This window comes from Musa acuminata, chromosome BXJ2-1, assembly GCF_036884655.1.
Source record: "Musa acuminata AAA Group cultivar baxijiao chromosome BXJ2-1, Cavendish_Baxijiao_AAA, whole genome shotgun sequence".
Classification (NCBI taxonomy): Eukaryota; Viridiplantae; Streptophyta; class Magnoliopsida; order Zingiberales; family Musaceae; genus Musa; species Musa acuminata.
In genome coordinates, this window is record NC_088338.1 from 2,782,803 (window position 1) to 2,804,736 (window position 21,934).

Sequence of the window (21,934 nt, forward strand, 5' to 3'; positions counted from 1 at the left end):
ATGGAGAAAAGTGCACCTTTAATACATAACATAGTGAAAGACTATATTTTGATTATGTCCAACAAAACTATTCCGATGCTAAATTAACTGTTTAATCCCATCAAACAAAGAAGAAGGGGAGAGAAAAGTGAACCTTTAATGGTGATGATGAGCAACAACACTGTGTAAATTGTTGACAGCATATCAATTACCCTACAAATAAATTCGCTAGATTTAACATTTGGTTTGCTTCTAAGTTCTTATGTCTCTTCTTTCCCTGCACCCATAACTGTTAATCTACGAAGTCCACGTAAACCTTCCCTTGTCACGACTTCAATCTTGAATCGTAATTTCATCACAGTAAATTTGACAGATTTATTCAGTCAATTTACACAATCAGATCTTCGAGTCTATTGCGTAACTCCTATTTCATGGACAAATCTACAGCCATTTCTGCTGGATTTCATTCCCGTCCACTTTGTTTTCCAATAGCAAGCTCCGTTAATCATCATGATACCGGTATTATATGTTTTGTTCCAGACAACAGATTTCTATTCTGGGATATAGCCAACAGAGTTCTTAGATCACTTGATATAACTTGAATAACATGTTTCACTTTGTTCTCAATACATTCATAATATGCATCTCCTCCAACATAGATCGATAATTAATTAAAAGCTTAACTTAGACCCAAACAAACAAGAGTTTTTTCATATGTGAATAAACAATCGTCCGTTCAAGATATCAAAATTAACATGAGAAAGGAAGATTAACCAGTTTCAAAGTCAAAAGGTTGTTCTTGGATAACTTAGATCTAACCAAACAACTGTTTTTCATATGAAGATTAAACAATCGACCTATCAAGATGTCAAAATCAGACCGATGCAACTGTATATATCAACACCCACGAGAACGGGAGAGTGACAAATTTCAGAGAAGTTCTTAGATCACTTGATGTAACTCAAGCAACATGTTTGTCTTAGTTTCTATGGCATTCATGACATGCATCTTCTCCAACATTGTCCAACAAGTAATTAAAGCCCCATTAGGACCCAAACAATGAACTCTTATCCATATGTGATTAAACGATTGTCCTGTTAAGATATCAACATTAGACCAATGCAACTGTAATATAGCGCCAAACATGAGAAAGGGAGAACAACAAGTTTCAAAGACAAAAAACATTGTTCTTAGATCACTTGATACAACTCAAAAAACATGTTCGTCTTAGTTTCCAAGTCATTATATGCATCTTCTTCAACACTGTCTGATATGTAGTTAAAAAGTGCATCTTCGATTTAAAAAAAGTTGTATTCATATGTTATTAAACAATCATCCTGTCAAGATATCAAAACTTGAACCAATACAACTGTCATATAGCATCAAACATGAGAAAGGGAGAATGACAAGTTCCAAAGACAAAAAGTTCTCAGATCACACGATATAACTCAAGCAATATGTTTGTATTAGTTTTCAAGCCATTCATAATGCATATTCTACAACAACCATCTGCTAAGTAATCAAAAAGTCTAACTTAGATCCAAACAAATCAATCATGCTGTCAAGATATTTTAAAGTCTAATTTAGACCAATGCCACTGTTGTATGGCATTAAACATGAAAAAGGAAGAAATGACAAGTTTCAAAGACAGAAGTTGTTCTTGGATCACTTGATATAACTCAAGCAACATGTTTGTCTTAGTTTCCAAGCGATTCATGATATCCAGCTTCTGAAGGTGCTAGTTCGTTTGGCTTTGTCAATCCCCGCAAGGTCCCGGATTCAAAACCCACCTTCACCACTTACCTTTTGCCAAAACAATGAAAAAAATGATATGCATCTTCTCCAACATTGTCTAATAAGTAATTGAAAACCCAACTAAGGCACAAGCAAACAAGTGTTACTCAAATATTAAACAATCATCCTATCATGGCATCAAGATTAGACCAATGCAACTATCATATGGCATCAAAGATGAGGAAGGGAGAAACACAAAAACTTGTTCTTAGATCACTTGTTATAATTCAAGCAGCATGTTTGTCTTAGTTCCCAATCCATTCATGAAAATGCATCTTCTCCATCAGTCTGACAAGCAATTAAAAGCCACTAACCAGTGATACTCATATGTGATTAAACAATCATCCTGTCAGGATATCAAATCAAACCATGCATTACGATAAAACAATCAATCGAGTTGATAGGATATGGAAACACTGATTGTATTGTAAAACTTCAGAAGCTCACCTAAACTCACTTATACTCAAAACTAGGGATTGGTGGTGAATCGAAACTCTCTAAGATCTCTGTCTTGCGGCCTTCGCCTCCAGCCGCTGAATCCTGCCTCTTCTTTCCAAAAATTCCTCCGAACCAGGAAGAAGATGAAGAGACTCCAGGATCCTCCACCGCCGCACCATGTGTTGCAGGGATCCCCGTGGCGGCGCCGCCGACCACTCCGGCCCCTGCAGCCACCGCCACGGTAGGCGGAACCACCGCAGCGGGATCCTCCATCAACATCGGCATGTCCTGCGGGGCGCTGAGGACCCGGTTCAGCATGATCCCGGCGCCCTCGATGAGGGCGAGGAGGACGCCCCCGAAGAGGGCGGATCTGGCGGCGGGGCGGGCGCCCTGGCGCATCTGGAGGAAGCCGCCGGTGGCGGCCCCGGCGAAGATCGAGTTCCATGGGTCCTCCTTCTGGCGGACATAGACCATGGAGCAGTCGAAGACAGAGAAGAGACCGCCCCAGACGGCGAAGCTTCCGCCGACACGGGGGGCGTTCATGCGGACGGCCTGGGCGCCACCAGCAAGACGCTCGCCTTTGGGAGAGTTGTAGAGGCCCTTGATGAAGTGGAAGGCGGAGCCACCGACGGCCCCCATGCCGAAGGCGCCGCCGACGTCGTCGAGGATCCGGTCCGGGCACGGCTCCCTCGAGGTCTCCGGCGTCGCCATCGATCAAGAATATTCCGAGGAGGACGAACCCCCAGCCGCGGTAAATAGGAAGGGGAAGGGAGACAGGCGGCGGACGTTGACTGTAGGAATCGAAACCCGTGGGCGGAGTTCAGTATCACAGTATGGCTGGCGTTGGAGTTTCCTGACCGTTCGATATGAGACATCGATGCGGCTCGCATAATAACTAAGCTAGATAATATTTTTAAAATATATTAAATGAAATTTTAAATATTTACTATTTAATAAATAGATATGATGTATGATTATTTACATGTAAAAATAAATTAAATTATTTTTGATATAATGTGATTTGCTCCCATAGATCTTTTCATGTGGACAAGACAAACAATTGTTGAGTGTCTAAAATATTTCACATAATATTATATTTTTATAATAAAATATAATAATATATTTTTAATATAATTACTAAAGATGATCAATATTTATTCCTCATCATTATACTCAATTTAATTAAGACATCAAAAAAATTAGGTCAAAAAATCTCTTTTGATATTAGTCTTTATATAAATGACACCTTATGAGCTTATTATTTTTTAACAAGTTAGGTTAAAACCACGTCGGGTTTATTAGGATATTAATAACATATTTATATAATATAAATGAATTTGATATATTATCATTAAATTAATATTTAAAGTATAAAATATCAAATAAAATTATGAATCTAGTACATTATCATCAAATTAATATTTTAAATATGAGTTTTCTTAAATTTTACTTTAACTTATATTGATAAAAATAAAATCTTTCTTATATTTAATCTTTATTGCGATCTTATCAAAAATATTAAAATTCAAGTAACTGATTGTCCATTTGGGTTCTTATATGTTTAATAATTGAAGGCATATACATTTTCCAATAAATTTATAAGGTTAATTTCGTTATTTCAAAACTTGGTCGGAATGGACGCAGAAAACTGTGCCATCGGCCTCCTCTATTGACTTGTTGGAATCTCAAACGCTGTCTCAAATAAAGATTCAATGCCTAACACAAAATAAAATTCTCTCTCTCTCTCTCTCTCTCTCTCTCTCTCTCTCTCTCTCTCTTGAATTTGGTGTAAAAATTTCAGTGGGACATTCAAAATTTTGTAAATCTTGATACGTTACATAGGAAATCTATAAGGTGTTTGATTGAACCGATAGGGTTCCATAGGAAATATTTGGATCAACTAGGAATGATTTCAATACACTATATATCAAACAAATTAAAATTAAGAGCAAGTTTCGAAAAAAACCATGTAACTTTGATAAATTTTTAGTTAGTGTTCTGGTTTTCAAAAATTCTTGCAAAGCATCCCTTTTTCTAAAAGATAATATTTTTTTATATTTTAAAAAGGATGTTAATTAAAATTTTCTCAAAATAAATGATTTTTTCCTAATAAATTGTCTTAAAATTAATTAATATAATTTATTATTTTGAAATAATGATATATTAACAAGGCTAGATATTAAGATAATCAATATTCATATTTTTACTAGCATGACCTAAAACATAATCACTAGGACGAGCTATTTTATCTAAATTAATTAAATAAAAACATCAAGTTTAATATAATATTATAAATTTTTTTTTATCTTTATTAAAGTCTAATATTTGGTTCATAACTTAAAATCTGATGGGGAGAATATTGTTTATCAATCATTTGTCGATATGTGACTTTCAAATTACGTTTGAGTTGGAAGAAAGAGATAGATGCTATCCTCCACTAGTTTGTCCATGTGGATAAGGGTCTAAGTTATATAGTTGTATCTACTCATATTATTAAAAGCAAGTGAAAATTGCTAAAGGGGGTTAAGACTTATCTCCCCACAGAATATTTCATAAAATATTTTATCTTTTTATAATTATATATAAAAGCTCACTTTTAGTATAATTATGGAGAAGGATCATTTTTTATCATTGTCGAAAAACTAACTTAGGCATTGAAATGATCGAATTAAAAAATCTCTTTCGACCTCGATCTCAGTACATGTGACACATTAGGAGTTTCACATTTTTACTTTGAGTTAGAACTGTATCAAGCTAACTAGGATGTGAATGATATCTTCTTATAATAAAATCATATATATTACATAATATGTGAGACCACTTTCTTGATTATTAATCAAATTTTTTCTAAAACCAATTGTCATATGTTTTCATTCACCGGAAGAATTGGCATATTAATTTTACCACACTATAATAAGTGCTTGAGTTCAAATTAAGCAATATGCTCATCTAACCTTCTAAACTCATATAATTTTTCTCTCATTTGAAGTGTGCCATTTAGCTAAGGCATCACAAATGGAATCCAATTTAAGTGCGTCAAGCAAATATAAAAATAAAAAAGTCCAATTCATTGTCGCTTTCGTTTAATGATTGAATAGCAACAAGTAAAATACAATCCATATTTTTCATCTTGACTTAATGTATGACGTAGCCTCATCAGGATTTTCCAAAATCTAAAATTTAGAATCAAAACTGAATCAGTTGCAGGTGGAACCAAAACCATCTATTTTTATTTGTTTTGTTTTGTTTTTTGTTTTTATAATTTCATGTAATTATTTGTTTATTAAGTTGTTGGAAGGATAAATTCATTATTTGAAGGGGTATTTGATCATTTAATTATTTATGAGATTATAATTCATAATATTTTTGTTTATATTATTTAATAAAATTGAAACAAAATTGATATATAATCTAAACTAACATATATCTTTTTACTACTGCATCAAATAGGCCTTCATCTCAATATCAACCCAAATTCAAAATAAATTAGATCCAAAACTTCTAAAAAATTAGGCAGAAAATATTAACTGCGTGACCAGCGTTTGCCGTCACATAAAACTCCTCCCGCTAGCGAGCAGAATCTAAAGACCAACCATTTTCTTCTGCCCTCCGCTGTCCACCTGCATAAAAGTTACAGCCACACATGGGCTCCACCGCTCTGCCCAATCATCATTCGAGTAATTTTTCCTGTAAAGAGGACATAGGCTGCCCACGTTTGCATCGATAACATATGCCTCGTCTGTCCTCTCGATTTCACCCTGAGAGAGGAGGGAGTAGGGAGTCGTCTTCTTCCTCCTTGGATCGAAAGCCCGGTCGCAGTCTCGTCTTCGGTCGTCCGCCTTTGAAGATCCGCTCATGGCTCCTCCCCCCGCTCCACCGCAGAAGTCCCCCTCGCCGTCCCAGCCTTCCGGGTAAGTCCTCTCTCTCTCTCTCTCTACGGCCCCGCAACGGCGTGACCACGCCAAACCCTAATCCTAGCTCTGGATAATCGCGATCTCTCCGATCCAGGAAGAGCGAGGTATCCGACCTCAAGCTGCAGCTGCGGCAGCTCGCCGGCAGCCGCGCCCCGGGCGCTGACGACTCTAAGCGCGACCTCTTCAAGCGCGTGATCTCGTACATGACGGTGGGGATTGACGTTTCGGCCGCCTTCAGTGAGATGGTCATGTGCTCTGCTACCTCCGACATCGTCCTCAAAAAGATGTGCTACCTTTACGTCGGCAACTACGCCCGGTGCCACCCTGATCTCGCCCTTCTCACCATCAACTTCCTCCAGAAGGACTGCCACGATGAGGACCCCATGATCCGTGGCCTGGCCCTTCGCAGCCTTTGCTCCCTCCGCGTCCCCAACCTCGTGGAATACCTCGTCGCCCCTCTTGGCGCTGGGCTCAAGGACGGCAGCTCCTATGTCCGGATGGTTGCCGCTGTCGGGGTCCTCAAGCTATATCACATATCGGCTGCTACCTGCTTAGATTCGGATTTTCCTGCCGTGCTCAAGAGCCTTATGCTCACCGATCCCGATGCACAGGTATGATATGCATCACACGCTTAGATCTGTAATGAATTTTGGTGGAAAAATGGGATCCTGTGATGTCACTCGTTGAACAAAGAACTGTTTACGATCTACATTCCAGTGTGATTTACCTGTTTGTTTCTCTTGGCAGGTGGTTGCGAATTGCCTGTTTGTATTGCAGGAGATATGGAACTTGGAGGCCAATAAGTCAGAGGAAGCCTCCAGAGAAAGAGAAACCCTTCTCAGCAAGAAGATTGTGTACTATATTCTGAATCGGTATGCTCCTAGTTGGCTAATTATGAGTTACTTGATATCTTTTAGTGACCAACTTTTCTTTCACTGCTTTCCGAGTAGCCATATGGGAATTTGCATCATTCAGAATGGCTTGGATCTGACTGGATATTCAGACTTCTCTCTTTTCTTTTTTTCTGAATGGCTCTGTTTGTTCAATTATTTTGCCTTCTAGCTTGATCATCTTATGTTTGATTAACAGTTGTTGGGAACACCAGCAGCTGGGAAAAATTACACAATAAAAGATCCAGTTTGCGAGTTCTTGTAGAGTCAATCTTGCAAATCCTTCTATTACATTTTCCACTGTTCTGCAGTCCAAACTATTGGACAATGTTATGTTTATTTTGGAGGTTTGTTTGCATAATGTATGCTTAGGAAGTGATAAAACAAATATATTCTTGTCTAATAGTAACACCGAACATATGATTGGAAGCTAAGAACTGCCTCACCTTTTTAGGTAATAGAACTCCTTGATGACATCACTTTGACCTTTTACCTCCTCACTCGATGGACATTCTTCTCTAAATGGGTAGGAAAGTAGAAGCCTAATGTTTCAATTACTTCAATTGTTTGCTCATTACTGTGCTGAAATGATAGTGATTGATGAAAAGCTGGCAAATATCTGAACTCTAATGACTTAGGGAGGTGGAAGGACTGCAAAGTGTTTGTTTAGAACACTCTCGAGGGTCATTTTCTTTGATGTGGTTAGCGATCCAGTTCGAAATGAAAAGACTGAGATGCCTATCAACTCTATCAGGATGTTTGATATGGATGATTGCATCTGGTAGCATAATTGGAACACAGTGATTCATTGGGCTACATGAATGATAATGCTATGACTTCTCAAACAGTAAGTGCTGAAGACAAGTTTTAGGCAGTTAAACTTGATTGGTTGGAAGATACAACAAACACTTTTTTGGTAAAATCCTATTCTTTTTCATCAACAAGATCTTAAAAACTATAAAAATTGCACCACTTTTCCTAATAATTGTGTATCATTAGGTAAATATACTTATGGATCATTATAAAGTTGCATTTTGTTAATGTTGTATATTGGCATTACTTGATAAGTTCATTAGGTGAAAAGGTGTTGGTACATTGAGATCACAGTACTTGGGGTTTCAAACTGAGGCCTCGTTAACAAAATGTGTCTGGAGGGCCGGAAGCATCTTTAGATCTTATGGATGATGTTATTACTGCAAGGGATTAGGAAGTTGATAGGAAAGATGATCTCTCTTTTCTGTCTTATACTGTTCCGGCATTTCTATGTAACATATCAGATTTATTCACTTACTATTCCCCTTCTTGTTATTAGGGGATTATTGGATTACTGGACAAGTGAGTAGTGGCAACCTCTTCCTCTTCTTTTCTGATTTCTTTAAATATTTGAAATGATGAGGATGCATTGCATTATTAGTGTGTTTTGTAGTTGTATTTCATGATAGCAAGTTGTATTAGTTGAACATGTCCAATTTGGTAGTTTAGTAACCGGATGGAATTAGATGAACACACATACTCCAGAATTGTTACTGTGGAGATTATAGGTTTATGCTGTCGTATATAATATTTCTCTTGATGGTGGTTTTAGATGTTCTTGAAATAGTCTTATCCTGTCCCATCCTTTTGTTACTTGCACTTTTGGCAATTCATTATGAGTTGTATATCATTCTTCAACTGAACTCTTGAGTTCCTTATTGTTATATCTGCGGCACCAAATTGCTGGTTTTTAGTCTTTTTCAAATGTAAATCAATCGTTTATAGTTATCTTTCTCTGATAGCAAATAAGCCCAATGATGTCATAAACATCTATTCCATGTTTATGTACTAAGATGTTCTAAACATCTATTACAAGTTTCTGTTAGGAAGAATAACTATCTCTACGAATTAACATTTTTTTGATCATTTATCTTCTGCTCATTCTGGGGGATACTATCTAATCATGGTATGTTAATTTTACAGGATCAAAGAATTCAATGAATGGGCACAGTGCCTTGTTCTTGAGCTAGTGGCAAAGTATATACCCTCTGATACTGATGATATATTTGATATAATGAATCTTCTTGAGGACAGACTTCAGCATGCAAATGGAGCTGTTGTCTTAGCTACAATCAAGGTGTTTCTGCATTTGACAATGTCAATGACTGATGTCCATCAGCAGGTGCCTATCAACAATCTCATTTTGTTTTGTATTTGGCTTTTTGCCAAGTCCAGAATTTTAAATCGACCTTTCTGAATGATTACCATAGTTCTTTTTTTGCTAATCATGTTCAGTTGTTTGAATTTTGTTTTCTTAGGTCTATGAGCGCATCAAGGCACCTTTACTCACTTTAGTGGGATCAGGAAGTTCTGAACAATCATATGCAGTTTTGAGTCACCTGCATCTATTGGTTATGCGTGCTCCCATGCTTTTCTCTTCTGACTACAAACATTTTTATTGTCAGTTTAGTGATCCATCATATGTTAAGAAACTCAAACTTGAGATGTTGACTGCCATTGCCAATGAGAGCAATACATATGAAATTGGTATGATCATTATTCTCTAAGTTCAATTCTCATCTCTCATCCTCACTGTGTTTTTGACTGCTACATACTTTTAATAAAACATTTTTTAAATTAATGGCTTTTTTCATCAGTGACCGAGTTGTGTGAATATGCTGGAAATGTTGATGTACCCATTGCGAGGGAGTCTATTCGAGCAGTTGGAAAGATAGCATTGCAGCAGTATGATGTCAATGCTATCGTCGACAGGCTTCTACAGTTTCTGGAGATGGAGAAGGACTATGTGACTGCTGAAACTCTGGTTAGTATGTCAATAGGCATAAAATTTCTGTATGTCTGCAAATTTGCTGATTTTGCAGATGATTTTGAAAGGCTTATGATTCTTATCCATGCTATCAAATCATCGACCAGGTTCTTGTGAAAGATCTTCTGAGGAAATATCCACAGTGGAGTCATGACTGTATTGCTGTTGTTGGTAATATTAGTAGCAAAAACGTTCAAGAACCAAAAGCAAAAGCAGCACTGATATGGATGTTGGGAGAGTACTCCCAAGACATGCCAGATGCCCCTTACATCCTGGAGAGTCTTATTGAAAATTGGGATGAGGAGAATGCTGCTGAGGTATTAGAATTTTACAGCCAAGTCTATTTCTGTTATCAGTGTGGATTAATATCTCCTCTTGAATTTAAAATGCCAAATAATGTATTGCTTCTGTATATTTTATTGCTTGTAAGTTTTGTTTGAAATTTTTGTACTTATGGTATCCCTATTGACACTGACATGAAGTAAATTTAGCATACAAATAACTCTTTGTTATTTCAATCTTGTGACAATAGCTATCAATATTCTTTATGAATGGTTGATTTAGCTCCTTAGTTCCAGAAGAAAGATATACTTTTAACTTGAATCTTTGCTTGACATTTGAGAGTTGATCCATTACTATTATTGGAAAGGAATAATAAGCTTTCAGGAGGTTTTCCCATAATTTTTAGTCCGAAGGAGCCCACGTATTATGGTTGGTCATAGATAAGTAAACCATTGTCACAATTTCATGGCATATGTTCTTGTTTGTGGTTGCTATCGTTCACAATTATAGAATAAGGATTGTTTACTGATTAAAAGTTAGTTTACAAATAGTGATGAGAAAGTTGAGGTGGCCATGGGTAGGAAATGGTTTAAACAAGGTTTAAAATCTCAGTCCGTACCAATACCCGGCATTGGTCGGACCAGGATGATAATCATACCATGTGTTGGCATGGCTTCCACCGTTGATACCAGTAGTACTAGTTTTTAATCCTTAAAATGCTATTAAAATTTATTTTTATTGCCTAAACGATGAATCTATGTATGTTTTTGAGGCCTATTATGAACCATATAACAAAGAGACATATATAAAAAGTTTTAAGGATGCATAAAGTTGGTTTGAACCTTATTTTTGCAAATATATAGGCTGGTTTCCATGTTTTGAATCTTCGACACCTTGGATGCAATGGATTCGAACCTATTCATTTATGTTTTAGTTATGAATTTGTAGTTTTTGTTATTCGTTGTTACAAATTATATTCAAGAAAGTCCACAAAAACTTGAACTTACTAAGTGTAGATTTAGAAATCATGTTTGGTAAGATGTAGACTGCATTCTTTGTTGACTTAAAGTTGGTCTTGTATTTGAGTTTGCATCTTTGGAAAAATTATTAAAGAAGAGTTTTCATGATAGATTATTTCTGCAAATTTCAGGCTTAATACAAGTACAATTTCCTTCACATCTCATTTGAGATTGGAGTTAATAAACTTATGTTATTTTTTCCCTTTTTAAGTTTGTCTTTTCTCAAGAAATTAATCAGCTTTGCCATTTAATAATACACAACTGGTACAATTAAATGAGAAAGCTTCGACTGATATCAACCTGCCATTTAGACAGTGGTGTATTTTTTGTAAGGTTGATTTTCTTTTAATATATATACATGGCTGGTGATTGTGATTCTTAAGGTGGTAGTTGCTCTCCTTATGGTGCCTTTTTTATTGGACTCTTATTTCAGCTGGTTATAGTTATTATCCTTCATGCTTCAAATCTGTTCACATGTCTGCAACCTCATAAATCCTTCCAAATGGTTGCTTTGATCTTCATAAATCTGCACTTGTTAGAATAAATATGAAACAGAAGCAACTGTTGTCGCAAACTAGATATATTGATAATGGATCTCTTTTATATTTATATGTCCTGTTTATGCTTCTAAATCTAACTTCAATCAAGAGATGCATGATAGTATACCATTTTGCAGTCAAACCTTATATTTCAGTTAAGCAAGCAATTGTGATAGAGCAAAGCAGTAAGCCATGTATCTGCTTCTTACTGCATAAGAACTTATCTGACTTTTTGTTGTAGCTTCCCTGTTGGTTTCAGGAGCTACTGAAATTGTGTTCCTGATACTTGTGGCCAGTGATAAATCATTCCCAATTAGTACATTTGAATATTTAGTATTGATAGTTCATGTATTATTTTAGGATAATCTGTTGAATAAATTTGTGAAGGACACTCTTAGTAGTAAGAATAATTACTGCATAATTATAAAAAAAATAAATGTTTATTCAATATTAGGACATTTTGTGGTCATTCTACATATGGGATATTAACTTTTGGGTACCTGCACAAATTTTAATTCATGACTAAAAATTGTATTTCAAGTGAACTGCGTGAATTGCATGTTTGATATTTTCGTAGCTAGTTGGTCGACTTAGAAACAGACAAATTTCATTCTTTTTCTATGAATGGAAAATTTTCCTTTTTTGTCTTTGATTTTGCATTGATCCCATATACAGTTAAGTGCAAGGTCATATTATGTATAATTGACTTTTTGTTTTTTGACAGGTTAGGTTGCATCTTCTCACTGCTGCAATGAAATGTTTCTTCAAGAGGCCACCAGAAACACAAAAGGCCTTGGGAGCTGCTTTAGCTGCTGGTCTGGCTGATTCCCATCAGGTGTGGCTTCATTTGTATGATGTTTCGATGCCTGAAAATTTTATCCAGCTGGAGCTTCTCCAAGTTACATAAGTTAGAGAAGAGCTTGCCTCAATCTTCATGAATGACCAATTGATTGCAGGATGTTCATGATCGGGCCTTATTCTACTACAGGCTTTTACAATATGATGTGTCAGTTGCAGAACGTGTGGTGAACCCTCCCAAGCAAGCTGTTTCAGTCTTTGCTGATACACAGAGCAGTGAAATCAAGGATCGTATATTTGATGAATTCAACTCTTTGTCTGTTGTCTATCAGAAGGTACATAAAGTTTCCTCATGAATTGGTTGTTTTATCTTTTTGTTTGGTTCTCTTCATATGAACGTAAAGCAAAGTGGATTTCATTCTGATAATTTCAAACTAACGAGCATCAAGTCACTGTTAGTCATTTTGATGATTCTTTAATTTGCTATTTGAACGTCTCCAGTATTGTGGCCAGCCAAATACAATCTGAAAGAAACATTTCTATTTCAGTTCGAACAGATCCAAATAATGAATCCAGTCAATTGAATTTTATTTTAATCTGGTGTTTTCCAATTCTTTTAATGACTGTTCCATGACTTAAAAGGTGTTGCGTCTCCAGTTTCCAGTGCTACTATCAGTTTCCTTTTTATTTCGGTTCTTTATTGGGTACATAGAACACTAAATTTGATAGATGCATTTTAGTTTTCATGCGTCAGATTGAACCAAGGAGAAATCTTATAATCAATTTTATCAAATAAAAGAACTATTATTTATGATTATCAAGGCATTGAAGGCATAGCATGATTTAATAAAATTTCATGTGGATGAACACATTTAAATTCCCTATAAAATCTGGATAATAACTGCTAAAATACCAGGTACAAGGTCCAAAAATCTCTGGGCAAAATAGTGTTGTTGGACTCAAACAGGATCTCAAATGTTACTATAATAGGTGAATTCAAAATAAAACATGATGGTTATATGGAACACTATGAGTAAGATGATGATAGGTGAATGTTAAATGAAAAATTGAAAGGAATAGATGTTGAATACAAGTGTTGCAGGTGGTTGGCAAACAACAAAAGAGAAGAATCATTATGGCATTTGCTGAGATGGAAGGAGCAAACATAGTTCCACACTTCATAGAGAAAAGGTAGCTGATAGAGGAAGCTCATGGAAGCCTTCTTTAATAATGTTATTAGTTCTTAATCGACAAGATAATTTGCCACCTTTTTAAGCTTTTCTAGAGCTTGATGCTTATGAATCAAATATGGACATCTAAATAGTCTCTTATATTTGATTAAAAGACATTTTGATAAAGGTTAATCCTATCAGGGGGTTGATACATAGCAATGCTTTTGATCTATGAGCAATGGTTGATTCTATCCTAAATGCCATATAAATTTGCAGTATGCATAACTAATTTGGATCACTAGTGCACACATCGGTAATTTCCGTCTCAAGTATCTAATGATAAAGCCTTTTATCAATCTGGCTTCCATGTTTTATGTATTGGCTTCTCATGAACACTTGGATTTAAAAAAAAAGCTTGATGTGTTACATATTTGAGCATTTTCTTCTGTGTTTTCTGGACTGGTTTCCCATTACTAGCATGTATTCAAACTCATATCTGATTATCAAAGTAAAATTGCAGCCGTCTTACATGTTTACCGATAAGGAACACCGAGAACCGTTTGAGTTCTCAGAAGAAATTGGGAATTTGTCTCTGGGGCAAGAGCCTGTTGGTAATTCTCCAAGATATGATGAGAGTGACAAAGATCTTTTGCTAAGTACATCAGAAAGAGAAGAAAATGGGGGTCCAAGTACCAATGGTCCTGCTGCTTCTGGATATAGTGCTCCAACTGACTATAACAGTTCCTTAGTTTCTCTTAGTTCACAGACACAATCTGAGACATCAATTTCAGACCCTGGCATGCCAAAATATACATCTCAGATGACCCTTGCCATTGATGATCTTCTTGGGTTGAGTGTGTCTGCTGCCCCTGCTCCTCCATCCTTGAAGCTTAATCCAAAAGCAGCCTTGGATCCTGGTACTTTCCAGAGGAAGTGGGGCCAACTTGCAGTATCCATCTCACAGGTATATTCCTATATAATTTTAAATTTGATTTTAAGTTAAGCCCTTTGCAATATATTATTCTCAATTTTTTCCAGTAGAGTTCTCTAGTGAAGATTGATTAATATTTTGTATAAATAGTATAACTAGTACACAGTCATACTGGCTACTTCTCATCCTAGCCATATAGCTTGCATGATTTGATTATTTATTGATATTGATAGAAGGTTAGTTGAAGCTTCTGGTGATGTGAATTTACAAACCTCTAGCAAGGTTTGTTGCTTCAAGTATATTCACTGTAGGTATGTTCTACAGAAAAAATTGAAAAAGAAGAATTTTCTTGATTAGCAAATACATTGAAAAGTTATTATTTTGACACAGTAGAGTTGAGGGTTGCATAAAATGTATATTCCTGTAACCCGGTAGAGTATTAACTACTGTAACCTTGTAGAGTAATGCAGATTACTTGAACCCGGTAGAGTGCTATGGATCTAAGTTCCTACTTGATTCGTGTCTAACAATACAACAGCTTGTTTTTCCTAAAGCACATATCGTTTGCTCCTAGCCTGAGTGGTCTATTTCTTTTGAGAAAAATACTAACTGCTCCCGATTTCAACAGTCTGTAATTTTTTCTTATAGCATTCTATATATTATTGTAAAAACAGAAAATTAAAATTGAGTATTTGCTGGATATTTGTTAGTTTTCTCATTGAATAAGCTTCATGCACTTCTGCATGTGGGCATTGGATCCTTACTTTGCTACGTATGTTTTGCTTACTAGAAGAACACTTGTTTATGTTGTTCTTTGTGAAAAAAATACTGGGTTTGTGAAAGTTGCCTGCAGTGCCGCACTTGCATACTCCATTTAAGTTTTTTTGTTTTCCTTTCACTTGGACTGCAAAATCATTTTATTACACTTCCAAGTTGTGACCTGATTGTGAATCATTGTGCTGTCGTTTTTATAATTGATTCTCCGACATAAATGGATGCATTAGAGGAAAAGATCCACAGGACATTAGGTGACAAAAGAAATTCTGGAATTTTGACTTGATTACGACGTACACCTGGGAATCGATCAGTAGCATAGACTTTGCTAGATATGCAATCTCCATTGAGTTCCATCGATCCAGTATGTTCTGTAGATTCTCGTGCTTAACACCTGAAATGGCTCAAAATTTGCTCTGGAGATGTTTGTGATTTGTTTGCCTCTTGCAATACTGAAATGCATCTATCTACTTCAGAACTCTTATTGTCATAATTCAAAATCAGTTGGTCATGCAAGTTTGCTTGGAAATGCATGGAAAAATAACTTCCATTGCCAAGCATTGGAAATTAAACAAAGAACCATCAGTGTTGAAGCTCCAGTACAAGAAAACATAAACTGTTTTGGTGGACATTTCTGTAGTAATCATGAAAGCATGGTTGCTGTCTGCTTTGCAGGATTGTTCAGTTAGCCCTCAAGGAATTGCAGCGCTAACGACACCTCAAGCCCTTATCCGGCATATGCAAGCCAGCTCCATCCAATGCATCGCCTCCGGTGGTCAATCTCCCAACTTCAAGTTCTTCTTCTTTGCTCAAAAGTTGGATGGCCCACCATTGTTCTTCCTCGTGGAGTGCATTGTCAACACATCATCAGCAAAAGCACAGGTAAAGATCAAGGCTGATGATGCAACTGCATCGGAAGCATTCTTTGGTTTGTTTCAATCGGCTTTATCGAAATTTGGTGTGCTATAGATAAACTTTAAGCCTGTCGCAAGTCTTGCCCCTGAATGCTGCTTAAACAATGAAGCAACTCCATAAACAATGAGCCAATGGTTTTGTTCGTTTTTCTTGATATATTTACCGTGAGTAGATTAAGACATGCGTCCCAATAAGCTGCATTCATGCTATTGATTTCGGTAGTTAAGATATTGGTTTTTTTTATTTAATGCTTTGATTTTATACATGTACGTTTAATTAATCTGAAGTATTCCAATTCAGCATTGATCCTTGGGTTTCATCTAAGAAACAATTTGTCGGTCAGAGAGAGAGAGAGAGAGAGAGAGGGGAATACAAAGGTCTTTAGGCACCACAAAGTTAGAATACATCTTAATTTAGACATTCCATTTGATTAATTTGCAGGTGATGCTATATAGGTACAATCTACTTGAAAAGGTGCGCTCTACACTGTATAATCGGCATGTTCTTTGTAGAAAAATGGCAAAGATGGTGATTTGCTCGTGTTCCTTTTAATGCTCGTAATTAACTTCGTAAACAGCATAACTGAATCAAATACGTGTTTCTTGAACGAACCCCAACAACCAAGAAATATTGCTCAGGTTTGAATCCATTAGCGTTGATATCATAGAAGCGACATGACTTCCCGATTATCCCAAAGAAACGGGAAGAGAAAGAAAACGAGAACCCGTGACACGAAATCGAGACGGAAAAGGGAAATGAACAAAGAGATCAGGGGTAAGAGTGCCTCTCTATCGGAGCGGTGGTGGTGGTGGTGGGCGGAGGAGGAGGAGGCCTATCGCTGGCCACGTGGATGAGCAGCTCGCGATCTCTCAGGGGCTCCTTATCAGAGTTGACGATTGCTCCTCGTCTAACACCTGCCCTCCTCGATTTCACCCGCAGCCCGACTTGACCCAATCCAACCCATGAACTCAAATCGAAGCAAAGAGAGGGAGAGAAGGAAATCGTTAAGGCGTATGTCCTCGGGGTGTTGTAAGCGCGCGTCCTGGTGGGGATGATTTTATGTAATTAGTTATATTTAGTGTCTCAGTTCTTATACTATAAAAAGTTAAATTCACATCCACATAGTTAAACATATTTATATCTATTTACCTTAATAATATCAATTTTACTAACAAAAATAAAAAAAATAAAAATATAATTTTAATGTTCGGTGATAGACGACGATATCGTTGCTATCAATGTCGATGCAGTTGCTTGGCCATCTTCGATAACGATAAGGTCTATTCTTACCACGACGCCACTCGCCTCCACCATGTGTGTGCCACTGACCTCATCACCGCCAATCCCACGTCGCTCTACATCAGTGTCAACGTAGATTGTGGTGGTCATCATGACGTCTACGATAAATATAGTGGTCGTCTCATCATTGACTCATTAGGCAGATCCCAACCTCGACTCAAATTTGGGGTCGTCGGAGCTCTTACTACTCCCCCGCTACCATGTCAATTCTAGCGCCACCTCTTACTAAGTGGCTCTTTTGTTACTTTGCATCTGTGTCGAGATCGGCGTAGATATAGAGTGGCACCGCTCGATAACTGCGTTAACATTGATACAAATGCAAAACGACAAAAGGGTTGCTCGACGAGAGGTGGTATCGGAATTGATGTGGCAGCGTAGGGAGCGGTAAGAGCTTTGACGACCCTAGCTTTGGGTCTTGGTTGGGATCTGCTCAACGAGTCAGTGATGAGGCAGCTACCACCAATTGTCGCTCGACAATTGTGTCAATGTCGATACAAATGCAAAGCAACACGGAGCGGGTGGCCATGAGGTTGGTAACATGCTCCTCGTGGAGGTGGATGATGTCACGGTGAGGGTGAACCTTATCGTTACCGGAGGCGACTAGGTAGTTGTGTTGGTGTCGACACCAGTGGTGTCGTCATCCGCTACCACTAACGCCATCTACCATTGAACATTAAAATTATCTTCCTCCTCGTCGAGATTATCGATGCCCTTGGGTCCTTGGTAGTGACCAACTCGACCAACGATGCTTCAACTCGATGCTATAGTGGTTCGACATCATGTTAACGAATCTAATTAAGATCGACAAAGAGGTAATGACAAGGGGAGTAGTCAACACGAAGGATGGAGGCTTTACGGGGGTGGAGAGGGCCCTTGCTTGAAGAGGCCTCGTGAACGAAGATGACGATCGGACAAAAAGGCAAAGGGGGCATATTGGGACAATAAAGCCTCGGAGCGGGGTAAGGCAACGAGGGCCTCATGTTGTGGAGGTCCACAATGCAACGTGGTAAAGGTGGCAGGTGACGACGAAAAGCAAAGGCGATCACAATGGGATGATGGAGCAGAGGTCAAGGTAATATTGTTTTTCAGAAAATAAGGGATATTATGCGAGAATAAACAAAAAAAATGGGACACTAGGTGAGAAAAAGTAAAATGTTGAGATTTTTTTTGAAATTTACCCATATATATATATATATATACTATTTTAAAATTTACAAAGGTAATTAAATTATTTCGAAACTTTTAAAACGATAGATTTCTGAAAACTAATATCATAATAGAAAAATATTTTTGCGGGGACGTCAACATGTTAGATGTTCACAAGCAATCTCGTTACGTCCTGATTCAGTCCCATATAAAGAATGACATACTATTATTATTATCAACATCACTGTATCTTGTTAGATTTTTCCATCGTCACAGAATAATAATGTGTTAGAATTTTTTTGCCTTTTATAACTAAACATTTAGTTGGGTTGGATATATGCTCCGCTTCAGGTGCCGAGCACGGGTAGCCGTCTCGCTCTCATCTCTAGTTGTGCATGCAATAAAACAAGTTTATGTTGGATGATATGGGAATCATACGGAAGGGCCCTTTTGCTTCTAGTCGAAAATATTACACACCCCATGAGGCAAAATTTGCTCTAACGTCAACCCGACTATCAATTAAATTGATCTAAAAGACACAGGATTGTTTCCATCAGACATAAATGGAGTGATGAAACATATCTTGATTCAAATTGAAGGATCGTTTTGCTTTTAATTGAACATATAACACACCCCATATGTGGCCAAATTTGCTCGCAGGGCAACCTGTAGATCAATTGAACTGACCTAAAAGACACAAGGTTGTCCCATGAGACAAAAATCGAGTGATGAACCATATATTGGTTCGCTTTAGCGTGAAGCACGTCCATCAAGCAACAGAAGAATAGGGTAAATGATTTGTTTGAACCACAACCAAACAACTTAAGCTTTGAGTTAAATTGATCTCAGATAGATAAAATTTGACATGCACGATTTAAAAGGAAAAAAAAAGATCGAGCTAATTAAATAATGATTTGACTAAATAAAGATGAATCCCAACACAATGAGTAGATGCAGATGAGTGAACGTAATGACATAAAAGATGTGGCCTCTAACTAAGTTCAAGTTTTAAAATAAAATAAGACGAAGATAATTAACACACATGAATAGAAGACGATATTAACAATATTTATGTATATAAAATGAAAGATGGACTAAGAGGATAATCTCATATTATTAAGGATCGAAAGGTCGGGTTATGTATATTGGGATTGACCCACAACATAATGACTTAAGCTTTTGAGTTAAATTAGTGTCACACCTGACATATGTTAGCTCTAATTAATCCATCTCAAACTCATCATTGTGGACTACAACACAACCTAAGAAAACTCGACTGGCCTTGTGCACTAGGGCATCTTTTTATCTGATACGGGAGGCACTAACCTATAATGATTAGATTGGAATCAAGACTAATATAATAATGATTAGACTGGAATCAAGATTGTGAATGATGTAACTTGCCATTAATAATGTCTAAAAATCAACTATGTTATTATGAGAGGAAGCATAAATAAGAAAATAGGATTACATTGGATCGTGTAGATGGAGAACTACAGCCAACCCGATTAGTTTTTCCACATACTAAGTATACTGAAATTCCAAGATGGTCTTCTCCCTATCATCAATGGAGAGTTCATAAGAAGAAGGGAACAATATGCACCATATGATTCTCATTCGAATGTCAAGTCAAAATGTCCCATCATTGAAAGTCCAAAGTTTATTTGGCTAGTGGTGTCAGCTATCAGCTAGCAAGCAAGAGATAGAATATAATCTAATCAAGCATATTAATAGCAAAACGTATGCGTCCATCTTTATATCCTATCCTATGTCTTTAAATCAAAGAAACATTACTACACAATTTACTGATCCATTTAATCATTATATCTGAATTTATGTATTCAACTTAGATATTCAATTATGCATGGCAAGAAATAGATGATAATTTAATCGTTTATTTCAAGTAGCTTATTAAAAGCAAACGCATTCCGGTCTAATTTGCTGTTTTGGTTTTTAGCTTACGGTAATCAAATGCGTTGCTCATGATACGATACAGTAAATATCACCAGTATAAACGTGACAAGTACCTTGTAGTGGAGATCCAACTTCAGAGCTTGGCGGCGATGGTCTTGTCCTTCTGCTCCGCGTCCTCCGCCGGCAATCCCACCGCCCTGCAGAGATCCGGGAACGCCGCCATCCGGATCGACGCGTACACCCCACCGTCCCAGTTCCGCGCCGCCAGCTCCTCTCCCATCCTCATCGCTGCCTGCAACGCCTCGTCGGCGCCGGCGTGGACCGAGTCCGCGATTCCCCTCGCCTTCGCTTCCGCTCCCGTGATCTTCGCCGCCCGGAGCGTCACGTCCCTCAGCGTCCTCGGATCGGCGATCTTCGCCCGCATCAGCGACATGAAGTACGGCGGGAAGGGCAAGCCGATGTCGAGCTCGCTCATGTACAAGAACCCCCGATCCCCCCTCATCACCGTGTAGTCGTGGCTGATGGCGAGCATGAACCCGGCGGCGGCGGCGTGGCCGTTGACGGCGGAGATGGTGGGCATCGGGAGGGACATGAGGTCCGCGACCACGGGCTTGAAGAGGGCGACGAGGGACGAAAGGCGCTGGAGGGAGGCGGAGGGGGATCCGGCGGCGTTGGCCCAAGCGAGGTCGAAGCCGTTGGAGAAGAACCGGCCCTCGGCGGCCGTGACGAGGGCGGAGCCGTTAGGTGCGGCGGCGTATTCGGCGCGGACCTTGGCTAGGGCGGATCGGACCGCCGCGATGAGATCGGCGTTGAGGCGGTGCTCGTTGTCGCCGGTGAGGCTGAGGACATAGACGCGGCCACGCTTCTCCAGAGAACACATCCTTGCTATCTCGATGCGTCTTCTCTGGGGGCGATGCGAGGAGCCCTCCTTATCTTTCCCCTTCAACGCACAGAAACTTATGCGGGAAGCGTTGAAACGGGTACAAGAGACGTCCGATTCTCTCTTGTCAATGCGGATGCGGATCTACTAAATTAAGACCATATTCCTTAAGATATCTGACGTAATCCCAAGTAATAACCCTCATCTCCTCAAAAGATGTGTATATATAACTTACTAAAATTGTTAATAATATGATCAATGAGACACTTGCAAGTTATATGGAGAGGTAAAGCCAAACAATAGAATTTATAATCGTATTCTTTTCAACTTGAGAAAGGGTTTTCTCCACTAATTGGCATATTGATTCATTGTTTTAGCTTTATTTCTGTTTCTCTTGTGCTTCTTTGCTGATCCTGTTTCTTTACCTGTGGTTTCCATAATCTTATGCTG

The 21,934-nt window shown here is 38.0% G+C and overlaps 3 protein-coding genes across 7 annotated transcripts; 1 reads left to right on the forward strand and 2 right to left on the reverse strand.

The window, feature by feature from the left end:
• Positions 1 to 914: 914 nt before the first annotated feature.
• Positions 915 to 3,060, reverse strand: LOC103986577 (mitochondrial import inner membrane translocase subunit TIM17-2). Of its 2 annotated transcripts, none has more exons than XM_009404610.3 (2): positions 2,221 to 3,060; positions 915 to 1,073 (listed from the first exon to the last, which is right to left on the reverse strand). In XM_009404610.3, the coding sequence occupies exon 1, from the start codon at positions 2,920 to 2,922 to the stop codon at positions 2,227 to 2,229; it is 696 nt and encodes a 231-aa protein (XP_009402885.1). In that variant the 5' UTR covers positions 2,923 to 3,060; the 3' UTR covers positions 915 to 1,073; positions 2,221 to 2,226. The 2 variants fall into 2 exon arrangements, with proteins under 2 accessions (XP_009402885.1, XP_009402875.1); XM_009404600.3 differs by lacking the exon at positions 915 to 1,073 and adding an exon at positions 1,424 to 1,782.
• Positions 3,061 to 5,938: 2,878 nt separating this feature from the next.
• On the forward strand, positions 5,939 to 16,426 carry LOC135598427 (beta-adaptin-like protein A). The gene is made up of 11 exons (XM_065092198.1): positions 5,939 to 6,122; positions 6,220 to 6,736; positions 6,873 to 6,997; positions 8,972 to 9,170; positions 9,307 to 9,535; positions 9,646 to 9,812; positions 9,923 to 10,132; positions 12,380 to 12,490; positions 12,612 to 12,788; positions 14,146 to 14,589; positions 16,006 to 16,426. Exons 1-11 carry the CDS (start codon positions 6,067 to 6,069, stop codon positions 16,297 to 16,299), a joined length of 2,529 nt encoding a protein of 842 aa, XP_064948270.1. The 5' UTR covers positions 5,939 to 6,066; the 3' UTR covers positions 16,300 to 16,426.
• Positions 16,427 to 19,259: 2,833 nt separating this feature from the next.
• Positions 19,260 to 21,565, reverse strand: LOC135598428 (enoyl-CoA delta isomerase 2, peroxisomal-like). Of its 4 annotated transcripts, none has more exons than XM_065092201.1 (2): positions 20,718 to 21,563; positions 19,260 to 19,377 (listed from the first exon to the last, which is right to left on the reverse strand). In XM_065092201.1, exon 1 carries the CDS (start codon positions 21,482 to 21,484, stop codon positions 20,738 to 20,740), a length of 747 nt encoding a protein of 248 aa, XP_064948273.1. In that variant the 5' UTR covers positions 21,485 to 21,563; the 3' UTR covers positions 19,260 to 19,377; positions 20,718 to 20,737. The 4 variants fall into 4 exon arrangements, with proteins under 4 accessions (XP_064948273.1, XP_064948275.1, XP_064948276.1 ...); XM_065092203.1 differs by having other exon boundaries at positions 19,260 to 19,372; positions 20,718 to 21,562; XM_065092204.1 differs by having other exon boundaries at positions 19,260 to 19,438; positions 20,718 to 21,562.
• Positions 21,566 to 21,934: the final 369 nt, after the last annotated feature.